Source organism: Ascaphus truei, chromosome 3 (genome assembly GCF_040206685.1).
Source record: "Ascaphus truei isolate aAscTru1 chromosome 3, aAscTru1.hap1, whole genome shotgun sequence".
In the NCBI taxonomy this organism is placed as follows: Eukaryota; Metazoa; Chordata; class Amphibia; order Anura; family Ascaphidae; genus Ascaphus; species Ascaphus truei.
The window spans coordinates 231,971,238-231,994,457 of record NC_134485.1 but is presented as its reverse complement, the minus strand read 5'-3'; the positions used below and the strand labels follow the sequence as shown (position 1 = coordinate 231,994,457).

General features: G+C 42.4%; 1 protein-coding gene across 2 annotated transcripts in view; it reads right to left on the bottom strand.

The window, feature by feature from the left end:
- The window catches only part of PRRG1 (proline rich and Gla domain 1), a 35,188-nt gene extending 12,407 nt beyond the window's left edge, over positions 1-22,781 (bottom strand). Inside the window, exons 1-3 of one of the 2 annotated variants that reach the window (XM_075590300.1) lie at positions 22,633-22,781; positions 14,954-15,001; positions 89-249 (exon numbers count right to left, since the gene is read on the bottom strand). In XM_075590300.1, the coding sequence (XP_075446415.1) occupies positions 89-249; positions 14,954-14,963 (171 nt within the window). In that variant the 5' untranslated portion in view covers positions 14,964-15,001; positions 22,633-22,781. Of the gene's footprint in view, positions 1-88; positions 250-14,953; positions 15,002-22,248; positions 22,273-22,632 lie in introns of those variants that run through there. The other variant, XM_075590301.1, reaches the window with a different exon arrangement.
- Positions 22,782-23,220: the final 439 nt, after the last annotated feature.

Genomic DNA, 23,220 nt, shown 5'->3' with positions numbered 1-23,220 from the left:
AACAATCCAGGAACCCATACTTTACAAACCAGGGCACGGACACCCAATGTTGCTCGACTGAAATAGATATTCGCTGTGTTACACTTACGGTCTTCTCGTCATTTTCAAAAGCTTCTCTTGCCTCCTCGTAGCTGCACAGTTCCTCTTTGCATTCACGCTCAATGTTTCCTTGCTTGATCTCTTCAAAAAAACTGTTGGCTCTGGGGTATCGTTTTAACACAGAGTTGGCTTTGTCTTCAGTCAAGAACACTGGAAAGATAAACCAAAATCTGGGTGTTCATTTCTATACATGCATGGTACATTGCAAGACGTGTACTTACAAAAATTACAGTCTGGGTAAATAGAACAGGACCATACGACGAATCACTCCGGCAAAAGTAAATAACTCCATAAATCATCATCAAAATCGGAGGAGCGCAAACTTTTTGAGCTGTGCCCCCCACCCCGCCTGCTCCCCCAGGTACTCGCGCCCCCCTAACTGTTTGACCGGTGGGGCGACGTCACATGACCCCGTTGCCATGGCGACATTATGTCACGTCACATGGCCCCCCGGTGTCATTTGACGCGGCACAACCATCTACTGAATTACGGCAAGTAGGTTACAGAGGTCTCACGCGAATCCCCCGCATTTAATTTAAATGCCTTGGAGAAGAGCGAAGTGCCTCTGCAACCGCCCGCCCCCCCAAAAAAAATCCAGCCCCCAGTTTGCACACCGCTGATCTACATGGCTCACACAGAAGTACTCACTGCACATTACTGACCCATGAGGAACTGGAGAGCTGCCTTTAATATACAACATATTAAGGCCAAGTGGTTTATAATTTCAGAATATTAAAGAACGCACGTAAAAATGGCACGTATAGTTCAATTCTTAAGGCACGCTTTAGTTTTCGGTGCCATGCATTCGGTCCTGCATTGCCCAAAGATGAAGAGGCTTTGATAGGCTGGAAGAGACTATAAAAATTAAATTACACATTTTCAGCGTACTGCATTTTCAACAATTGACCAGAAAAATATTTTAAACTTCATAGCAATTATGTGGGCATGACGTGTACCCCGATAACGCAAGTGGAATAAAAGAGGGTCCTCGAGGAGCGAACATAACATCCAGTAATAATATTATTCCCAGTAGAGATTGGCAAAATTCGGGGAAAAAAATTGCACATCTGTGAAATTTGCAGTATGTATTCAACAAAAGTTTGCATAGCAATTTTAGACATTGGCACAAGTAATTATGAACTTCATAATATGCTGCCCTTTGTGCCAACTTAATATTCTGACTTAAGCCAACATGCAAACAAAAAATGAAAGAAAAAAAAAAAAAAAGAAAGAAAAATGACAGTGGGATTCCAATTTTAAATCCAATTACAGTTCATATTAGATCACTCAAGAGCTAAATGAAAATGTAATTAGAGACGTGAGAAAAATAAATTTAATTGCATGTTTTATTTTTAAATAAAGAGACTTCCCGAAATCCGACGTCAACTCCTCTGGACAATGCTACCCAACCCTGGTGCATCAGTCAGATTCTGCATTCCGTGGCAGTGAGGTTTATTGCCAGAGGCACACTGCGCTTACCAGAGGAAATTCCACAGCTAAAAATAACTAGCAGTGCAGTGCAATTTTTTCATGCAATGTTTTTGGCAGTAGCTGGGAAGCTGGAAATATGTAACATTTGTAGAAAGAGCCCAAGAAAATGAGTGACGTCTTAGTTAACCAAGAACAAAACATGTGGTAATGCAGCTTCTTTTTCACGTTCCTGTGACATACCGGTACTGTACTTTGCTTTTTTTTCCCCTCCAAACCCCAGTCTGTCTCCTTTGGCTAGTTTTTATGACCTCCTGTGCTTAATGCTGTGTGTCCCCTTTGCCTTCTGCCTCCTTGTCTTCCTGCCTCCCTCAACCCCTTATGTCAGTGCTACTGCTCATGCCCCCTACTCCACTGGCAACACAAATCTATCTGGCATTTGTGCCCACTCCATTCTACCCCTTGTGACTACTGCAATCCAATCGTCACCCCCAATGTTCCCCTTGCAAAATAATTCAGGTAGCCAGGGCTCCCGAATCCCTCTTATTTCATGGATGAAGTAAATAAATTGCAATTCCAGAGAAGCATCCAACAAACTTGTTAAAAAGCTGCAGCTCTCTTTTCAAGGCAGCACTGTCGCTGCTGCCAACTGGCAGTGGCTTTGCTGACCTATCTTTTAGTAATACAATAGCACAGCCATATCCTGAACCTGTACAAAAACAAAGCGTGCCGATCAGTCCGTTCCAGTGCTCTTTTCAAGCACTACACGCGTAACGTAGGAGTACATTTAATGTAAATTAAAAGCTAATCATGACTCGACTAAACATTATCAATTTGTATGGCTTTATTTAGAGCCTGAATCAGAAAATATGTACGGGGGTGGAAAAGACAGCGAGAGAATATTGTGCACATTAATAATGCATGAAAATCATTACTCACACAGAAACACAGAAACACAGGAACGTTTACAAAGTCATCTTTGTAAAGAGCTATCAAGATGTCACATAGTACCCCAGTCAATTTTCTTTTGTAAATATTTCGTTTTCTAGCTCTCATTTTTATCACGATGACATTCTTCATGTGAAATCTGTAGCATTTTGCCATTTTGGAGAATTATTGATGTATCAAAATCTGAAATCATTTTTGTAAGGATGCTTTTAAAATGGTTGCAGACATGGTTCTCTTATGTTTTCAAACTCAGCCTGCAGTGTCCTATTTGATTGAACACCCACCAAAAGGCGTATGTATTAACGTTCTGTATTTGGGCTTCTTTATTTATGTTTTTAGGGGACTGACGTTTTCACTGTGGTGTATAGATGTAACTTAGTAACGTTTTAAGAAGCCTACACTTTCTCAGATTTCTTTTGAGAGGCTGTTTCAGAAAGCATCACAATACTCATCTGCTAAATGTGGAAATCCTAAGGGCCTTTCTTAAGGACATGCTAACCTTGCACAGGTTTCTAACGATGCATGTTGACAAAGATTTCGCTTACATTGGATTCCATTCTCCCCCCAAAAATGAGCCGCTTGCATTTCTATTCCTAGCCAAAGCCCCCAGTAAATGCTGCAGTTCAATACAATAACATTCCAAATGTGGGCTTGGAAGCCTAACAACAAACAATGCCAAACACTAAACATGCAACAATCCATTCATGGTTTGCAAGGGGACTCCGACATACTAAATCAAAACGGAAAGGTGCAATGATCAGGACCGAGTTATAAAATAAATACATAAATAAATATATCTCAATGACAGAACTTTTAGTAATTCACCGTTCGCAGGGCTGGTCTTAGGTTTTGCGAGACCCAAGGTATAACGTGTCGTTCTATGCCGGTCACCATGGCAGCGGACAGAAGGCGGCCTACTACAGAAAAGGCGAGAACCTTCTCAGATCTCACACCTCTCTGCTGCTCCGGTGGCCCCAGGCTCCCTCCGCTCGTTGGCGCAGAGATTCTTCCGACCGGAGGGGGAGGGGGGAAGAGAAGCCCCGAGCTCCCGGTGAGGTGGAAGTTGGATGCCAGCACTGACGAGGGAGAGGGAGTGCGGGGCGAGAGGGGAGTGCGGGGCGAGAGGGGAGTGCGGGGCGAGAGGGGAGGGGGGACGAGAGGGGAGGGGGGACGAGAGGGGAGAATGACGAGGAGACGACAAAAGGGAACAGTAGGGAATGAAGAGCAGTCTGCACATCGGGCAGGACGGAGTGCAAAGAGAGGGGAGAAAAGACAGCAAGGAGGAGGAGGAAGAAACAGAAGCAAGGAGAGGAGGCGTGACATGAGTAGGAGAGGAGGGAGTGTAGTGTGCACATAGAGGAGCAGGCACAGTAAGGCCACGTTTATAGTGCCGGCGACGCGACCAATGATGTCACCCATCGCCGTCGGCGAAAGTTACACTTCGGTTTGGAGCGACATCGCTAGCGACAACGCCAGTGATGTCACGAAGGGGGTGGGCAGAGTGCAATAGGCGCTCTGTGATTGGAGTAGAGACAATTACATGTGGCGACTGTCTCTCCCAAAATCAAATTCTACTGACCTCAAAAAATTTTGCAGGTCTGTCGCCGTTACTATAAGCGCATGCGGCAGATCCAATGTATTTGTTTTGGCGCGGCGTCGCTAGGCACTATGAGCGCAGCCTAAGGCAGGGAGTGCAAAGAAGAACAGGGCATAATGGAGGAGAGAGCAAGGCCGCGTCCATACTCCGCACGGCGCGAACAAAAGGCCGAATCTCTGAGGTAAGCCATAGAGTGCCCGACCGCGCGCTATGAAGCGTGACCGATTTTCAAGAGGATAAAAGATTTTGTTTTGGTCGTGCGACGGCCAGGTCACATGAGCAGATCAGCCAATGCGGGCGAACCAGCTTCATGACATCACAGCCACGCCTCCCCCTCCCAAAGGCCACGGATCGCTCAAGCAACAGGCGTGTGTGACGCTATGCGCTGTGTCGCGCCTACTATATCCGTGGCCTAAGGTGGGGAAGAGGGGACAAGAGACACCAAGGCATTACAGGGAGGGGTGAAAAAAAGAGTCACGTTTAATAACTTTCAGAGAGGTGTATGTTACGCCAGGTACAGCTAGTTACAGTATCATTTGCTTATGGAGAAGCCCCCGTTTAATCTGAGCCACCTTTATTTAACCAACTCTTAACATTTTGTAATAATGAAATGAGATTTCGTCTTCATGTCTACCCATGGGATTTCATGGTTCCTCCTCTGCTAATCAGAGTAAAGTCTCCTTTACTTTTCAAACACTCAGACTGTAATTGTTACATCGGATGCTCTTTTGTAAAGTTAGCCGTACAATGCCCTCAGTACAATGCCCTCAGTATAATGCCCTGTGTATGTTGAAGTAGTTGCCAGACACTGCCACACTCCTCTAGTTTCGCAGAGGTGCAAACTACAACAATGCCCTTTACTGCTTGCATGCGTTTCTCCTCTCAACTCTCCAGACCCTTAGCCCATGAATCACATTTTCTCTGAAGGACAGATCCCCAGGGCTTATCAAATCCCATCTGCTGTGAGTGATACAGCACTTTCTATGCCAGCATTCAAACCGAACACACAGACGTCTGTCACTGCCAGACTGCATCATTGTGCAGGATAGATGTTAAAGAGGATATATCACACATGTTTAATCAAAGGTAATTTCAGGCAAAGATATTCAGCTCCCTGATTTGACATTCTATAAATAGTTACATCCCTTACAACGAAAAACGATATGCACTAAAAGGTGGTTATTTGACCTCACACTACCAACCTTGGGGGGAGGGGAAAAAAAACAAAAAGCAGGACTACTATCCTGCTGAAAAATAACTTCCATTAAAAACATTTACTTCCCCATTAGTCAAACCAGACTGCTGAACACAAAAAAAAAATCATTGTTTAAGAGGCCACTCTTCTTTCTACCTTCATAAATATTTTAGCTCTTTTCACTGAAACATTGCTACTTTAAATCAGATTTAACATTTTAAAAACAATGATCCAAAGATCTAATTCACGAGTCTTCTGGCTACATCCACCACCATCCTAACATCTCGCCAAATCTACAGTACCAGCACTTAAGTGTAAAATATGCCCAGACACCAAACCAGCCATTTATACAGTGAATAGTCAGCTCTTTGGTATATGTACATTTATTGTGGCCATGCGCAAGTTAGCATGTCATTGAAGTAACATTGGTACGCTTAGATGAACTGCAAGGGCAAGGAGTTAAAAGGCCATCATCTAAGCTGCCACGGTTACTGTTCACACTGGTCCTAGGTGGAACTACCCCCACCTAAGCAACTGTTTACATGCAGACATGCAGACAGTTCTGAAGTAGAGATACAGACCACTTCCAAGGGTACATTTATAATGCGGACAGTATAAGCAGCACACAGCAGTGGGAAATGTTTTTATGCACAGCACGAGTTGAATATACTTTATAATAAGCATATGGTGTCCTCGGTCACAGAGCAGCATCAATATAGGAGGGGCAATCATCAAGAAACTTAACAGTGATGCAACTGTTTTTTTTTTTTTTTTAGAAAATGGTGCCAGAATACTCCTTGGGGGAGGGGTGGGGGAGCATTTTTTTTTGTTTCAAATATTTTTATTGGGTTTAAAAAATAAAAATAAAAAAATGGGGAAGGGGGAAAAAAAAGGGAGGATAAATAACATTCAATCATTCAATCATACATATAGGTATCAGAATAATAATCATAGGGTTGATCATTTACATAATCCAAATACCATCTATTGCGGACAGCCCGATTAAATATATATAGGCATGCCTGAATAACTTGGGCAGACCCCAGGCATAACCACACTTTATCCATATATAGGGAGGGTACAAAATAAACAAAAAGATGCAGGAGTGTAACTGGGAAGGGAGGGTAAGGGGGAGAAGGGGGTGCGCCCCCATCCACCCCGGCTCTCGGGGAATATCATATATATCCTCTACTTGCTGCTCCGAGAGCATAGTATCCTAATTTACTTATTCTTGCCTCGCTCGGAGGGGGTCTGTTTAAAAACCTTTAAAATCAGACTAGATCAGATCATTCCAGCATGGAAATCCTCATCAACTCAATTCTCAAGCCAAGGGTCCCAAACTCTATAACTTTCCTCAGTGGATTGCTTCAGGAAAGCAGTCAGCTTCTCCATAATCATCAACTCCTGGAGCGCAACATTTGCCTGAAACGCGCGGGAGGACTAGTTTGTTGTCACCACGAATATATTTCAATAAAGCCTCCATTTTTCACCATTTTGGGTACCCTATTTTCTTTTATTGCCCTATTTTTGTGTGGACTACTTGGATTTTAGGCGAGCGCCCCAGACTCATCACTATCGCCATCGCCATCTCCATAATCATCACCTCGTTTATCTGGTTTTCAACCGACTGCCTAGAAGGGGGTGGGGGGCAATTTTCTTCTATGATGCCGCTAATTGAGCATCTAACTGCCGTTAGAATAAATGAAATGAGCTTTTCATGGGACAGCTAACATCTTCGGCGGGTTTTGCAAGCAAATAAACCAGCGGGCCAACCGGAATTACCAGCTCTGTCGTGTTGCTAATGATATTCTGGACAACCAACCAGATTTTTTGAATAGCAGGACAGATCCACCAAATATGTACCATATCCCCCTTTTGTCCGCAACCTCTCCAACACAGATCGGATGCTTCAGGGTAAATTTGTCTCAATCTACTTGGAGTCCGATACCATTGAAATAAAATCTTGTATATATGCTCTGTGGTCGTGGTGAAAATGGAAGTTTTTGCTGCGGAGTCCCAGATATCCTCCCAGTCGTCTATCAATTTCCATACTAAGATCTTCAGCCCATTTGAGCACTTACCTGAATGCCCTCTTACTGTCTTTGTACGTTCTCCCCACCAATTAGATTGGAAGCTCCTCGGAGCAGGGACCCCTCTTCCAAAATGTTACTTTTATGACTGAAGCACTTATTCCCATGATCTGTTATTTGAATTTGTTATTTATATGATTTTCATGTGTATTACTAATGTGAAGTGCTATGTACACTAATGGCGCTATATATAAAGACATACATACATATAATTATGCTCTGGAGTGTTCACAGAAGACTCCATTCCCAGGTATAACCTTGAAATCAGTCCCTTCTGATGGACACCCCTCCTACAGAGCAACTCCAAACTTGTGAGTTCCAGGAAGGCAAGACTTCGGGATTTTTTATAAAGAAAATGCCTAATTTGCAGATATTTTAACAAGTGGAGGTCCAGGGCCTCAAATTTATCCCGAAGTTCTTGGAAACCGAGAATCTTCCCCTTGTCCACACAATCAGCTATTGTCTTGATATTTCTACTCTGGAACTGGTCAAATTGTTTCGGATCACAACCAGGGGGAAATTCCAGGTTATTAAATAGAAGTGTCAACTGGGACAAGGAGGAGATAAGCTTATATTTCCCCCTGGCTTTGCTCCAAATATCTGACGTGCATCACATCGGCCCCAATTTGAACCTCCTAAAATTTAGCTCCCGGTTGTCCAAATATACATCAGCAAGGATGAGTGCCTCGTTTAGTGAGATTCAATGGCTAGCCAGCAGAATAGTTTTGGGTTGGCATTCCAAATAATCACCTGACGTAGCTCGGCTGCCTGATACTTCTGTACATCTGGGACCCCCATGACCCCTCTCGCCCTTGAAGCCAACATCACTGACTGAGCCATCCTTGGTCTCTTGCCCTTCCATATAAATTGAAATATCCTACCTTGCAAATTTTTTAATTCAATACTTGGTATATGGATTGGAAGGGTCTGAAAATAGTAAAGCAGTCTGGGGAGAATATTTATCTTGACCGATACTATTCTCCCAATCCAAGATATCTGAAACTTATGCCAGATCTCCAGGTCTTTTCTGATCTTGGTATATAGAGGAGGGTAATTAAAATGATACAGAGAGCCATGATATCTGGCAACAAGAGGGGGAGGTAAGAGGAATTAACTAGTAAGACTCATAACCCCATAGAGGGAAAAAAAAACATTTCTTCTGGAGAGGAAACAGGTCCCTTCCGTGAGGCCAACACACAATACGCAGGTCAATACAAATAGTTAAACAGAATCACAAGCACTAGACATAGCCCCGAAATGTTTTCCGCATGTAACAGTGTCATATTCAGCAGGTTTTTGTTAGACTAGAGACATTATGAAACCTAATGAGCATGCACTATCTATATTTAGCTGGAACTAATGTCCTATAGGGGAAACAGGGGGGGGCGGGGAGTAAAAAAGGAGGAGGGGGGAGAGGACACATGGCCTAGAGGTTTCAGTCATTTTCCAGACTAATTCACCTATTCACCTTCCCAATGCACAAAGCCAACTTGATCTAACTTAATTCGGCCTTCTAAATTGACAGTAGGTTCGGGGAAAGAAGCAAACAGCGTTTGAGTTTTGGCAAAGTAGCCAAACTGACATGGGAACTGTATATAAACAACTATTCCAACATAAACTCATCTAAGGATGAACGGTAAACTGCACAGTGAAGGAGCCAGATGGCCCCGCCAAGATCTTCAACATAGCCAGGGGGAGAGAATTAAAAAAAAATATATATATCTCTTAAATTCTGCTGTTTACAGTCTGGATATTTATAAAGACTAACGTAGCCGCTTTATTTTCAAAGTCTTGGCACTCTCCGCTTCTTAGATAATACGCAAAGCTATAACAGCCACACCCTCTGAGTTCGAATGGGACCCGAAGGCACCCCGAGGTCAGGTCAGAGACACATATTCGGCATCCGGGCGAAGATTCTCCTCCTGGGACCATCATTCAGTGCCAACACTTCAGGAGCGCAGGGCGAAAATCAACCTCCCCTCCCCCCCTGAGATGGAGCGGGCCAAGCACAGCGCACTTTGCCCGCTCCGGTCGAGGTCGGCCGACCTCTTGCAAACAGTCATCTCGTTCTTCAAAAGCAGAGTCGACAGCAGTTCGAGTTGATCGGACTCTCGTTCATCAGGCGGCTGTGCTGGCCTGCGCGGGAACTGCGCATGTGCGCCCCCCCCTGTCGCAGTTTAAGATTCTCCATGTACGGATTGGTAAGTGCCCCTCCCTCTGTATCTGTTTGCCCTTGCTCCTGTTCTCTGTTGGGGGGCACACGTGTCCCGTCACCATCTTGGGTGTCGTTCGGGCCCAAACCACGCTGGGTGGTTCCAAAATAGCAGGAAACGTCCTGTGTTATGGGATTTTTACGTTTACCAGCCATTTTAGGTGTCCTGGGGACAATGGAGCCAAAAAGATTTCAAATTTGGGTAAGGAAAAAGCCTGCTTGATTTAATTTCTAAGTGAGGGTCTCAGGAGCTCCCTCGCTAGCCAGTCATCTCTTGTGATGTTACCGGAAGTCTCTCCGGGAACCATTTTTTAATGATGGATTTATTGTCATTTAGATAGAATTTATTTTTTTTCCCCACTACACATACATATATATATATATACACATACATACATACATACATACATACATACATATATACACACATATATATATATATATATACAGGCATACCCCACATTAACGTACGCAATGGGACCGGAGCATGTATGTAAAGCGAAAATGTACTTAAAGTGAAGCACTACCTTTTCCCACTTACCGATGCATGTACTGTACTGCAATCGTTATATACGTGCACAACTGATGTAAATAACACATTTGTAACAGGCTCTATAGTCTCCCCGCTTGCGCACAGCTTCGGTACAGGTTGGGAGCCGGTATTGCTGTTCAGGACATGATGACAGGCGCATGCGTTAGCCTATTGGGCGATATGTACTTACTCGCGAGTGTACTTAAAGCGGGGTATGTCTGTATATATATATATATATATATATATATATATATATATATATATATAACTGTACATATCTGATTTTTTTACAGCCAGTCTTAAACCCGTTTGCTGCTGAAAGGCCTGCATCACTGATCTTCATCGCTGAAGGCCTGATCTTCCAGGGGCAGAGATGTGCACAACTCCCACAATAATCACAGGAGAGGAGCAAAAAGGGCCAAAGATGCAGGAAACTGGCAGAAACTAAGACTTCACTACAGGCATACCCCGCATTAATGTACGCAATGGGACCGGAGCATGTATGAAAGCGAAAATGTACTTAAAGTGAAGCACTACCTTTTCCCACTTATCGATGCATATACTGTACTGCAATCGTTATATACGTGCATAACTGATGTAAATAACGCATTTATAACAGGCTCTATAGTCTCCCTGCTTGCGCACAGCTTTGGTACAGGTAGGGAGCCGGTATTGCTGTTTAGGACGTGATGACAGGCGCATGCGTGAGCTGCCGTTTGCCTATTGGGTGATATGTACTTACTCGCGAGTGTACTTAAAGTGAGTGTACTTAAAGCGGGGTATGCCTGTATTACTTTGCTTTCTGTGATTGGGAAGTGAATAAAACTGTTGAAGAATTTGATGGCGGCCATGCTGCCGAAGACCGCGCGGCGGCGTAATCACAATGCCTTAGGGCAATGATCGCGCCCAATGACCGCACGTGCGACAGCAGGAGGGGGCGCGCGGTGAGCGAGGGATCAGTTCAATTTGAATCCTCGGTGCGACAGCCAGGTCACGTGAACGGTTCGTCCAATGAGGCCGAACCAGCTCTGTGACGTCACAGCCCCCCATCTAACTTGTCCAGAAAACACTCCAGCTAAATGCGGGTGACGTCGTGCGCGTGCATGCTTCTGCGCGGTTTTCGGCAGCTTGGACGCAGCCTTAACTAGGTTTACCTGCAGCTTTAACGTTCGTTAAAACTATTTGCTCGCATATGCAATGTGGAAGACTGCTTCTGAGCATCAAATAGGGGCAACAGAACAGGTCTGACTACTTCCAACCACAAGCAAAGATGTACATTAGCTGCTACTTCAGTGCAACAAATAAAGTCCTATTTGTTTTATTTAATTTAACATTTTTAAATCACAGCCAGAAACTTCAGTTTACACAGTCGTTTAACAGACTCATCACTTCTTCATGGTTGGTACTCAGGAATTTACTATTTGGGGCAGAAGCGGCCTTACAGACCTTTAAAAAAAAAAAACTTCATTATGGATGTGTGGATGAAAATGGCCCACACAGCCACTTTGGTGTATATAGAATAACTTCCCTGCATGCAGCGAGAACTGAACAGATTGCTGCGAGACGATAGGAATTGGACCTTTTGGCCACAGAAATTCATAACTTAATCCTGAAACAAGATACCATGTATAACATTATATTCACATGAAAGCTAGAAAATGTTCGCATGTCTAAAGAAGGGGCAACGAGAAGGTGGTAGGAGGAGACATTTGGTCAGCAAGTCTCATCCATTGTCCATAAATCCAGGAGGCAGTTGGGTATAAAAAGGAAAATAACCAACACTATCCCTTGCTCAGTTTATTTATATTCCATGGTGAAGAGCATGTGGTGTTCTCAGACAAGATTGTCCTCTAACCCTGTTGGTTGTAGTCGAGTCAGCATCACATAGCTCTGCTCCCCTTGCAGAACTGAAACGTAGAATTTCCAAAAAATGTATAGAAATACAGATGTAGCAGGCAGTTTTGGAAGTGCTGGCACGTGCCAGCGGCTACAATAGCAGTAGCCCTGCAGTTTTTTGCGCATGGCCAATCCATTTAGGATGGCAGTTGCAGGGTGGACAACACGGCAACGGGTACAATAACAGGTGCTATAGTACATCTGTAAAGTTAATGTGCTGTGCACCTTTGGCATCCATTAACAAGAAATTGTGCTAAATCTACTGCGATACATACAAGAGGCAGAATAAAGAGATAGGCAAAAAAACAGATATGAGAATACCTTGCTTGTAAGCTCTTCTAGACAGACCTCATTCACTTTGTTACCATTAGTAGTTCCTGGCAGAGGAAGCAGGAGCAAATCTGCAGCACCTCGAGAGATCTTGGGGTCCACCAGGAGCCCAGCCAGCGATCGCCCTTGTTAGCAGACGCCTGCTGAATGGAGTAGAGCATCCATCTGACAGCAGCAGGAGGCACTCGTAGTGACAGAGGGGATCCCCATCGCAAGCCAAGTAAAAGGGTACCAAAATATTTGCAAAGTACAGACCGGCTACGTTCAAAGAGCTCTAACAGTGTGCCGGCACCTTTACACAGGCCCTTACACACTGGGTCGGGCGATCACAGGGAGACACACACCTGGGTCTTGTGTGAAATGTTTATATCCAATTGCATTCTGTATAAAATGAATGATCCTCACGTTTGAGGGTCATATTATATTGGAGCCTAGCAATAATTACATTATAAATTTCCTTTTGTTACAAACATTACTGTAGTATGCCTCTTTTTCTGAGCTACTGCCACATGTGGGGTAAGGTATATAGGTGGAGGACGCACGCCCCACCTCAGCAGTAAGAGTTAGTCTGAGGAAAAATTAGAAGTGTTATAGATCATTTAGATTGGAAGCTCTTTGGGGTAGGATCTCCGTTTGCCTTATGTTGACATTTACCCGTTGTGCTTGGCCCCATTGTTTATAATGTGTTTATCTTGCAGTGTAATTGTGTAAAAAAAAAGCTGCATACATTGTTGTCACTATATAATATAAATAAAAGTATACATGACAAGCTGACATTTGTAGCAGTGATGCACACATTTAGAACTGCCTGGCATTTAAGAGGGTAGAGTAACAAAGGATGCATCTGTCATGAAAACCTTAACAATTATTCATCCCTCGAGACAAAAAAAACCCTGGCCTTCCCCTAGCTCCACAATATCACCAAAACACACATTATTGTACATTAGAGGCTCTACAAACACAGTTATGTGCATGCAAGTGGCCTAAAACAAAGCAGAAGCTGCTTACTCTTCTGTGACAATATGATCCTGAGGGAATGTTTTAGGTGCTCCACTAACACTCACCCAGAGGGCTCATCATATTTCTCTTGGCAGTGAGGCTGATGGGAACATGGTACCATGTTGTAAAGTCTTGAATAACCCTTGTAAATAATCAGGAGTTTTAGAATGCAGTTTACATGGCCAAATATAGTGTTAATTACTACTGTTGCCAGATGCCAAGTCTGCAGTACTTCTGCTTTTAGCTACTATATCATGTATAGAAAGAGCCACATGCATATTTTATCAAATTAAGCAACACAAGACAAATTCAAATGACCAAGCAAAAAAAATGTAATAAAAAAGTGTGATGGTAGAGAAGCAAAATCCTACATTTTAAAAGCCAATGGGTGCAACTACATAGAATATGCAGGGAAATAAAATATACTGCAATATTCTTAGAGTGGTCGCAGAATGCTTGTAAATGTAAACCTGGGCACGAAGAATGAAAAATACATTCTGCTCCTTCTGTGCATCCGTTTGCATTTCCTATACATGACAATTATTGTACTTGTTTACCATTGATGTTAATAACCCTTTCACTACCTGAGGAGCATGGAAGTGCACTGCTCGGCAATTGCAAAGCTCTGTAACCTGTTATTCAAGATGCAAAGTGGTCGAGTGTGGATAAGGCAGGTCCTATAAACGCACACAGTGCACATGGGGTTCTGATGACACAAACTTGTACACAATGAGAGAAGAAGAAATGAAAGTGTAATGCATATCCTGTCTCTCCGGAGCCATTTCACCAACTTTAATCCACATAACCTGCCCAACTTCTGAATTTTGGCTCTAAACATGTTCCTAACCCAGTTTTAGGCACTTTTATTGCACCAATTCAAACTAAAAAGTGGTCACTATAGAGCTTGGATTAGGCACTGTAAAGGGGATATCTGTCCTCTTGCTTAGCATGTGAAATGCCTAGAACTGCTCTGACCGCAGAGACTTGTCACCAAGTATACTAATGCCCTCCCAGAGGAAACAATACAATAGAGCTCAACCATCATTAACCTGGCCAGGGAGGGTGATTAACCGGACGAGATCATACAAAAATATCCTGCCATGGGCAAGTCATGTGACCTAAAACAACTTGTGAATGCACAATGACGACACATAGTACACAAGATATCGATTTTTCTTACGGACAACATAAAATAAAGCAGCACTTCCTGCGAGATTAATGTCACCAATTTAGTGTCATATTATAGATACAGGTAGTCCTCGTTATCCAACGTTTCACTTTACAACGAATGGCATATCCAACGCTTTACAATGCAACCCTGAGGGCCATTTTTCAACGCCTGAATGCGTTATCCAACACTCACAGACACTGATTAACATGGGACTCGCATTACAACGGTTTCACTATCCAACGCTACTTCCAGAACGGATTCCGATTGATAACCAAGGACTGCCTGTACTGGATTACAATGATATAGCAGCATGAAGCAAAAGCCCTGTGGCAAAAAATGGGGTTGATACATTTCTGGCTTTATAGTAAAAATGAGCAGTTACCCAATGACCACAAATAAATAAACTGTTGACAAACTACAAAGCATTACACGTCTTGGAATCATCAGACTGCTTACCACTGCCCATGTTTTCCGCTGATTCAGGCAGGGGACAGAATAAAGAGCCTGCAAAAAGAGAAACACATGTTAAAAAAAATGTATTTATATAATTACCATTAAAAAATGCTACAATGCTTTTTCTCGTTAAGAAAAATACCTCCCACTGACATGATTTTTCAGAAGGACACCACTGTTAATGCTGCTTTTAAAAACAGATCAGCTTACTAGAACAGATTCCAGCTGAAGATAAAACATTGTCACGGCAAAGCAGCCGCTTCCCTGAATTCAGTCAGATTTCCTTTTTTCCTAACATCAACACTGAGAGGAACAGATTGATTGTTCCCACACAAAATGATTGGCTGAATACAGTGTCCCTGCAAAGTGTACAAGGTCTGTACCACAATCAATTTTTAATGACCCCCTAAATGCTTTAAATGTTGTGTCATCTATTCCCCAATTCATTTTCAGCCTGGAATAAAATAAAAAAACTAAAATATAACTAGCAGCAATATTATGTAACTCTCAATGTATTATTTCCTGGTAAAACATTTTAAAAATTGATTTTTTTTTTTAAATGTAGCTCCAGTGCTCTTTTGAGCAAATTATGCTAGCATTTCTCTGACTATTGGTGGATGCAATTACACGTCTAAGACATGTCTGCAATCCTGTCTTTCCCTATTATCTCTTTGCATACAATGCTTCCACTGCAGCCAGGGATTCTGGGTAATGATATGCAAATGAGCACTCACAGTATCACGCTAAGAGATAATGGGGAAGACAGGGTTGCAGACCTGTCAGACATGCGAATGTACCCACAAGTGGTATTTTTATTTGCTGTACACTGTATGGTGCAGGGTTTTTGTCACTTTTTTTACTCACCATAACTTGCTTTGTGTCTTAGATTAATATTTTCTAGTGGTCTTGTATGGATGACATTGCATGCAAGGTGCAAACATCACTTTTTTATGCAGCTTTGAGAAGTGGCAAATAAAGGCAGCATTATAATGGGGAGAAACTTCGAAAGGACAGCACGGCAACAATATAACATCCTTCCTTAGGATATACTATGCAGATGACCCCTTGACCATACCGCTAATAGGAGGCAGAACTGGTATATTTCTAATCATACAATCTCAGACCAAACCTTTAAATGATCCAAACATGAGTTAATTCCTTGAAAATAATCAATATATATATTTGTATTTTTTCTTTTTGAGAAAGATTTTGACTATTTTAGAATGTTATTAAAGCTGTGATGTTTGGTTTTGAGCAGATTGGTTTTTGATTTTGTGAAAATTAATAAATGTTCAAAATTGGCACAAAAAAAAAAAAAAAACAAGAAGCATCTTAATATAACAGCCTACAACAGATTACAGACCACATCAGCACTGCAAAAGGAATTTACCCATCTTGAGGGAGACTGGAGTTAAGTTCCGCTCCGTTTCAGTGAGGATTTTAAAGACATATTGGGAACCAAGCAGAAAGCAGAAGACAAATATGTCAAATGTCCCCTAGGAAGAACAGGGTGCGCTCGAGTGGAAAAGTAGCAGAACGGATGACGTATTCAAGCAACAGCAGAAAAGAAACAAACCTATGTATCTATCATTAGTTAGCAATCTCTTAGGCAGTATTAGAAAATATTGCACACACCAGAAAGAGGACATCTAGGAATAAGATCAGCTCTGTAGCCAGTCACTGTGCAGCCAAGGCAAACAACCTGTACAGGCCTATTCTAAATACATGTTTATTTTACACTTTATTTAATCCTTGTGTGTTATAAGAAGGCGCCAAGGAGGCACCACAGAGAAAAGGTGATGAGACTAGGTAAATATACTCATTTGGCAGTGGGTGAAGCTTGTTTGTAACTCCGTAATATCATTTTGGGCCCCTTGAAAACGTTTCCGTGTCTCAGGTACTAAAAATCATATTGCAAGCTGTAAAGGGGCAGAGATGTATGCTTCCTGTAAATAGTACAGCCAGTGTGCCCTGTGCGCTTTGTTCAGTATTTGAGAACTTCCTTAATCCTTAACTTTGCATTTTCAAAAACAAACCGCATGTGAAAGGATTCTTGCTTTGAAGTTAGAACAATGAAGTTGAGAACTGAACACTTCAAAATCGGATAAAAAAAAAAAAATTACATTTAAAAAAAAAATTAAAAAATAAAATAAAAAAACACAGGAAACCTAAAATATTCAGCAGCATTCAAGTCTTTTTTTTCAAAGACCTTCTACATATCTTAGTAGACACAAAATAGAACCCCAAAACAGGGGCAAACATTTGTAATTAATAAAGTATGCAAATGTTTGTTTGAAGATTACGTTTTTACTTTAGGTCATTGTAGGAGGACATGTGCAGAGGTACACAATGGAGACTGTTTTAAGGTGAAATTAAAACAAGGCTTTATTGTGCCTGTCGCTTTAAAACACAGCAAAAATCAACATTAGAGAATAAGCCAAACAAAAAAACCTATCTCTGTTTTGGAGACTATCTACACATGTAGCTCAGCCCTCTCTGACTGGGTTGGTTAGCTAAGCTATTTACCAGCCCCAAATCATGGAGACATTTATCAATACACAGACATAGATAATAGTCTTATACGAAAAGTCTTATCTGTTAGCTGGGCTGCTGTAGGGGAAGCTTCTCTGCTCTCTTGGATCCGCACCCGTGTGTGCTAAGGCAATCTCCTGGCTCCAGGTTAGAATCTTGTCCCCTTTGTCTTGTGGTCAGCTTGTTGCTCAAGACATCTGTCCTTTCCTTGGTTCAGCCCAGTTGTGGACTAAAGAATCTCTGCTCTGTCTCCTCTTTCAGCTCAGGTGTGAGCTCTCTTCCTGTCTCAAAGGCAGGCTTTTTCTAACACCTCTAATCAGCCAGGTGCTGGTCAATTAACCAGCACACTGCTGGATTAGAGGCAAGTTTTCTGAACAGGGTAAGTCCCCTGTTACAGTCATATACTACGGATTTCTTTAAAGCAGAACTATTAGTCTAACAAAAGTGTCAGTGTGTACACAACCTTGCATCTCGAGTGCAGTCAGCGTGTACTTGGCACTATTTCTGCTAGGAAGAAGTGTGCGAAAAAATGTTTTTTTTAAATTATATACATATACATATGTTTCAATCCACACTGGTGAATGCCAATGGAGCCACACATCTTGCAGCCAGACCCATCAGTTGTGGACTTACTGGTGCTTGTAATTGATTGCTACTTCAAAAGTAGAGGGGAAAAGGGCAGTGCGGATCACTCACATCCATTAACATCCCTAAACTCTGAAACTGATGGGGTTAATTAGGTTGTTTTGACTGCATAGAACCAGCTTCGCCTAAAGGTAAATATAGTGAAGTAACTTTAATGTGCTAAGTAAGCAATAACAATGACTGTAGTCCTTGCTTGTGGTAATGTTTTTAATCTACAGTGTTTTATGACGTGTCAAATATGATTTGATCTATTAAGTTATACTTAACTTTTTTTTATTGACAGGAAGTCAGCATACAAACATGTGTACAATGTATTATAAACAGTATGTAAAGGCAACTAACATAATACATTACCTGAATTTCTCTGTTAAGCAAGTGTGCCCAGATATTCAGGTATAAAAGTGGCAGTATAAAAATGCAGTAAAGCTTACTTAATAGAACTTATGTATCGAAAAATATTATTTAACCCATACAAAGCGCCCTGTGCGTGAAACGCGTTAGAGGATCTGCCAGGACTTCTCATGTACAGTATATGTTTTTAATTTAACAAATCTTTAATTTTGGTTCCTGTTTCTACCAGTTTATTTTTTGGTAAGCTGTGCTCCGGTTTTTCCTTTTTGGATTCTTCATCCATACAACAGTGCAGACTAGGGGTAATAACGTTTACGATGTTACAGATTAGCATTATGTCAAATGTAATTGTACAATAGAATAGGCGTTAAAATGCACATTGTACATAATTTACCAAGCTCCTTCATTATTAACCTCAGTCTGGGATATATATAACAATATGTGGATAGAATAAACAGATCTGTAAAAGCAATGAAGAGGGGAGAAAATACAGATGGCTGAATAGTAGACATCCAACTACACCCTTAAGATAGGAAAAATAAGGCTAGGCTTTTCCTGCCACGTAGATCAAGCAGATGGCTACAAAACAACTAGACAGGTGAGCTTTCCTAAGCTTTCAGTTGAATGGGAAGAAAAGTGTGCTAAAGCTTAGCACCCTTTTGCCGATATGAGCCGAAGACTTTACAGTATGTGAAATTGACTGATGCTCTGAGGATGGGCTCACTCCAATCATCTCACATGGAAAGCGGAGAACAGCATCCTTTGAAATTCTTTTAGCAAGCCCACTAAAACAAAACCAACCCGCTCCAACAGATTCTATTAAAAGACACGGGCATCACAGGGACTATGCTCCACAGATACTGGTTAAAAGAAATGCTACATTGCAGTTGTATACTGTGATCTTTTAATAAGTGGAAAAAAAATATATGCATTGTGTGCCTTCAATGCAATATAAACAGTAATAGATTGTTCTCTTGCGTTTGCTTTCTGTTCTATCTATAAATGTGTGCGTGGAGGGGGGGGGGGGGAGAAGAGAGATTGTGACTGTGCAGCTGAGTAACATTTGGAGAAAAGGTCTATATAAATAAAATGATACAATCCCATCATAATTTGATTTTTAATTGGGGAACCCCATCAAGTTGACACCACAAAGCAAAACAGAAACCCTGACTGAGAAACACAGAGCTATCTCCCCATTTTGAATCGTTATCTTATTTGCATTCCTTATTACTCCCACGATTCTCAATATATCACTACTGCGGCACCAGGATTTCTGCTGGAACATTATTTCTCATTTCTGTGTACAGACAGAAATTAAAAAAAGTGAAAAAGGTATCAGAACTATAAGAAAAAGCAATAAATACTAATACATCAAGCAAGTTAATATGCACATTTAGTCAATATATGTTTCCATCCAATTTTGAGGCGAAAAACAAAGAAAATAAAAACTAAGTAATTGCAGGCGCAAAAGCAAAGGAGAGGCCCCTTTAACTAACAGATACATGTGCAAACTAGGGGTGAAAAAAACAATTTAATGCAGTATAAATCAAGTGTGAACCTTTGGATTAGGGAGTGCATCTCACAAGAAGTTTTTTTGTTTTGTTTAACATCCTTTAAATAATTAATAGTTAATCCATTAACCAAACTTGACATGACTCAATAGCAGTGAAGAAAAGAAAAGTGAATACGGTGCTCTTATCAGGAAGTGTGACATGAGACATTAAATGTGATATAAATATATTATAATCAAATATATCAATACTGTGCCCCAAAAAGTGATAGTACGAAATGCAGCTCAAAACCCTTTTAGAGGCTGGTCTGGAATCCTCTTCTGTAGTGTTAGGCGGTGGAGTTGGGGAGCACAGATATCACCAAAAAATGAAAAATAAAAAACATACAATAGTGCAGATAGTCTGGAATGGGAATGGTATATGCTAGAGATGTTCTATGAGATGTACAGAAACATTTCAAAATATAGAATAGAGCAGTTCCAAATTCAGTTTGGTATATTAGTGCTGGATAGGGTGCAAGTTGAATTGCTCAAGTCTGGTCACTGGTCCTCAGTGGAATGAAGCTGTCAGAGACAAACAAAACGCAGGGGACATACCATAGTGCGATCCATGTGTATTAGGCAGATGAATCAAATATGAGAAAAACACACTTGCATAATACGTAAGGGTACTGGCATGTAATACTAAAGGTGCAATCAGTTTCTCCGATCTCTGCTGTCTTGCTCAGTCCTCTCCGGCGTCTCCCCGTCTGTAACACTTCCGGCGATTGGAACGCAAGACGGAAATGGAACACATGCAGGGGCTAGCACAGACGGACGCTGATTCTCAGCAGGCGAACAGCAATGGCGGCAGTGGCAGTAACAACGCGTTTCGCACGGATTCTGCAGAAGTCAAAACGCGTTGTCATTACTGTCACTGCCGCCATTGCTGTTCGCCTGCTGCCTGCTGAGAATCAGCATCCGTCTGTGCTAGCCCGTGAATGTGTTCCATTGCCATCTTGCGTTCCAATCGCCGGAAGTGACGACACCGGAAGTGTTACAGACGGGGAGACGCCGGACCACAGAGGACTGAGCAAGACAGCAGAGATCGGAGAAACTGATTGCACCTTTAGTACTACATGCCAGTACCCTTACGTATTATGCAAGTGATTTTTTCTCATATTTGATTCATCTGCCTAAAGGCCTAAAGCCGAGCTCAGACTGGCTGCTACGGCCGCATCGCGGCGTTTGGGGGTGCGGCGAACACGTCTCGGAGCTGGTTCGCATTTATTGGCTGAACCAGCTCACATGACGCGACTGCAGTCCCAAATTTTAATTTGGGTTGTGCAGCAAAATGTCACAGCGTCAATGCTGTAGTTTGCCGCCACAAGCAGTTTCTAGTGTGACAACTGTCATCCACTAGCCTCAAAGAGTGCCGAACGTGCGCGCGCCGCGTAGCATCCTGTCTGATCTGGGCCTAATACACATAGAACGAACTATGGCAGGGCAGCACAACTCCAGTCATCGAGGGCCACAAACAGGCCAGGTTTTAGGATATCCCTACTACAGCACAGCTGGCTCAATTAGTAGCTCAGTCATACTGAGCCAGCTGTACTGAAGTAGGTATATCCTGAAAACCTGGCCTGTTTGCGGCCCTCGAGGACTGGAGTTGTGCAGGCCTGCACTATGGTATATCCCCTGTGCTTTGTTTGTATCTGACATCTTCATGCCACTGAGGACCAGTGACGAGACCTGAGCTGATCAACTTACACCACGTCCAGCACTAATATACTAAATTGAATTTGGAACTGCTCTATTCTATATTTTGAAATGTTTCTGTACATCTCATAGAACATCTCTAGCATATACCATTCCCATTTCTGACTGACTGCACTACTGTATGTTTTTTGTTTTTCATTTTTTGGTGATATCTGCGCTCCCCAACTCCACCGCCTATGACTCATTAGCAATCAGATAAATCCCTGCTCAGGACTTTACTCAGCTCATCATGTCCAGCTCTGGACTACATGTCTCCACCCAAGTCTGTCACCACAGGCAGCACATGAACAATATTTAACTGTTTAGCAGAGCATCACAACTACATCACACACAAACACACACTTATTGAAACGTGATCTTGGGGTGGATCTACATTTACAGATTAACTACAATCTCACATACAGTATAACTGGACGAGTACAATTTACTGAGATTTCAGTTGAAAACTCCACAAAGTAAAAACATAAATAAAATAAAGAGAGATCGTGGTGATCCAACTAACCAGCTGGCTTCTGTTTTTCCTCTTCACAAAGTTACCCAGCTATTAATATTGTGTGTGTATATATGTGCTCATATGGGGGCGGGTGTGAAACAGATCATCCCAGGAATGTAAAGGGAGATCTCCCAGAGCAAAGGCAAAGGGGGGGGGGGGGATAAAACCTTTACAGTCTGACCTGAGAAGACCATTTAACAACTCAAAGTCTTTGCAAAAAGCAGCACATATTGCATTAACCCGCACTGTAGCTATACTGCATATAGATATTTATTATAGAATAAATGTATAAAAGTGTATATATGTTTGTGTATGATTATATATATGACCAGGGTGGTCTGCTTTCACAAGCAGGGCAGTAAATAGAGGGCCGCGTCTCCCTGCATGAGGTACCTGTGTGAGGGGTCCGGCTGCCCAGGTAGCGGATCAGACTTCAGCTCGGTCCTGCTGCTGCTGCTGCGGTCACTCGGGCAGCCTCCGCTCCTCCATGAGAAGCACAGGCATAGCTGGGAGGAGGAGAGAAGAGGAGGGACTACAACTCCCAGCAACCCCGCGGCAGATTACACATTTTTTTTTTAAAGGAAAAACTTTATTGCACGTAGACAGCTACTATGCAGATAGTTATTCTATTTTCAAGCAGATCAAGTTTGGACACAGAAGTTGCACAACGTTTCAGGGAGTAATCTCCCCTTCCCCCATATACCAAACAAACTGCTCTGCATATAGGAGGTAGAGTTTGTTTTTGGCAGCATCTGAATTGTATTATTATGGAACAGCAGCAATGAGCAAACAAGCTGCAAAGTAATCCAAGAAGCAAAATGTACCCATAAATATAGCCGCGCTTCCCCCCTCTTACCTCTGTGCAGGGGGAGGCTGCGGGCTGTCGGAGCTCCGCAGCAAACCCGGCAAGCGGGGGCCCCCATCTTAAGTCTTCGAGCATGCGCAATAGAAGCCATGCGCATGCGCAGTAGGGTAGCAGAT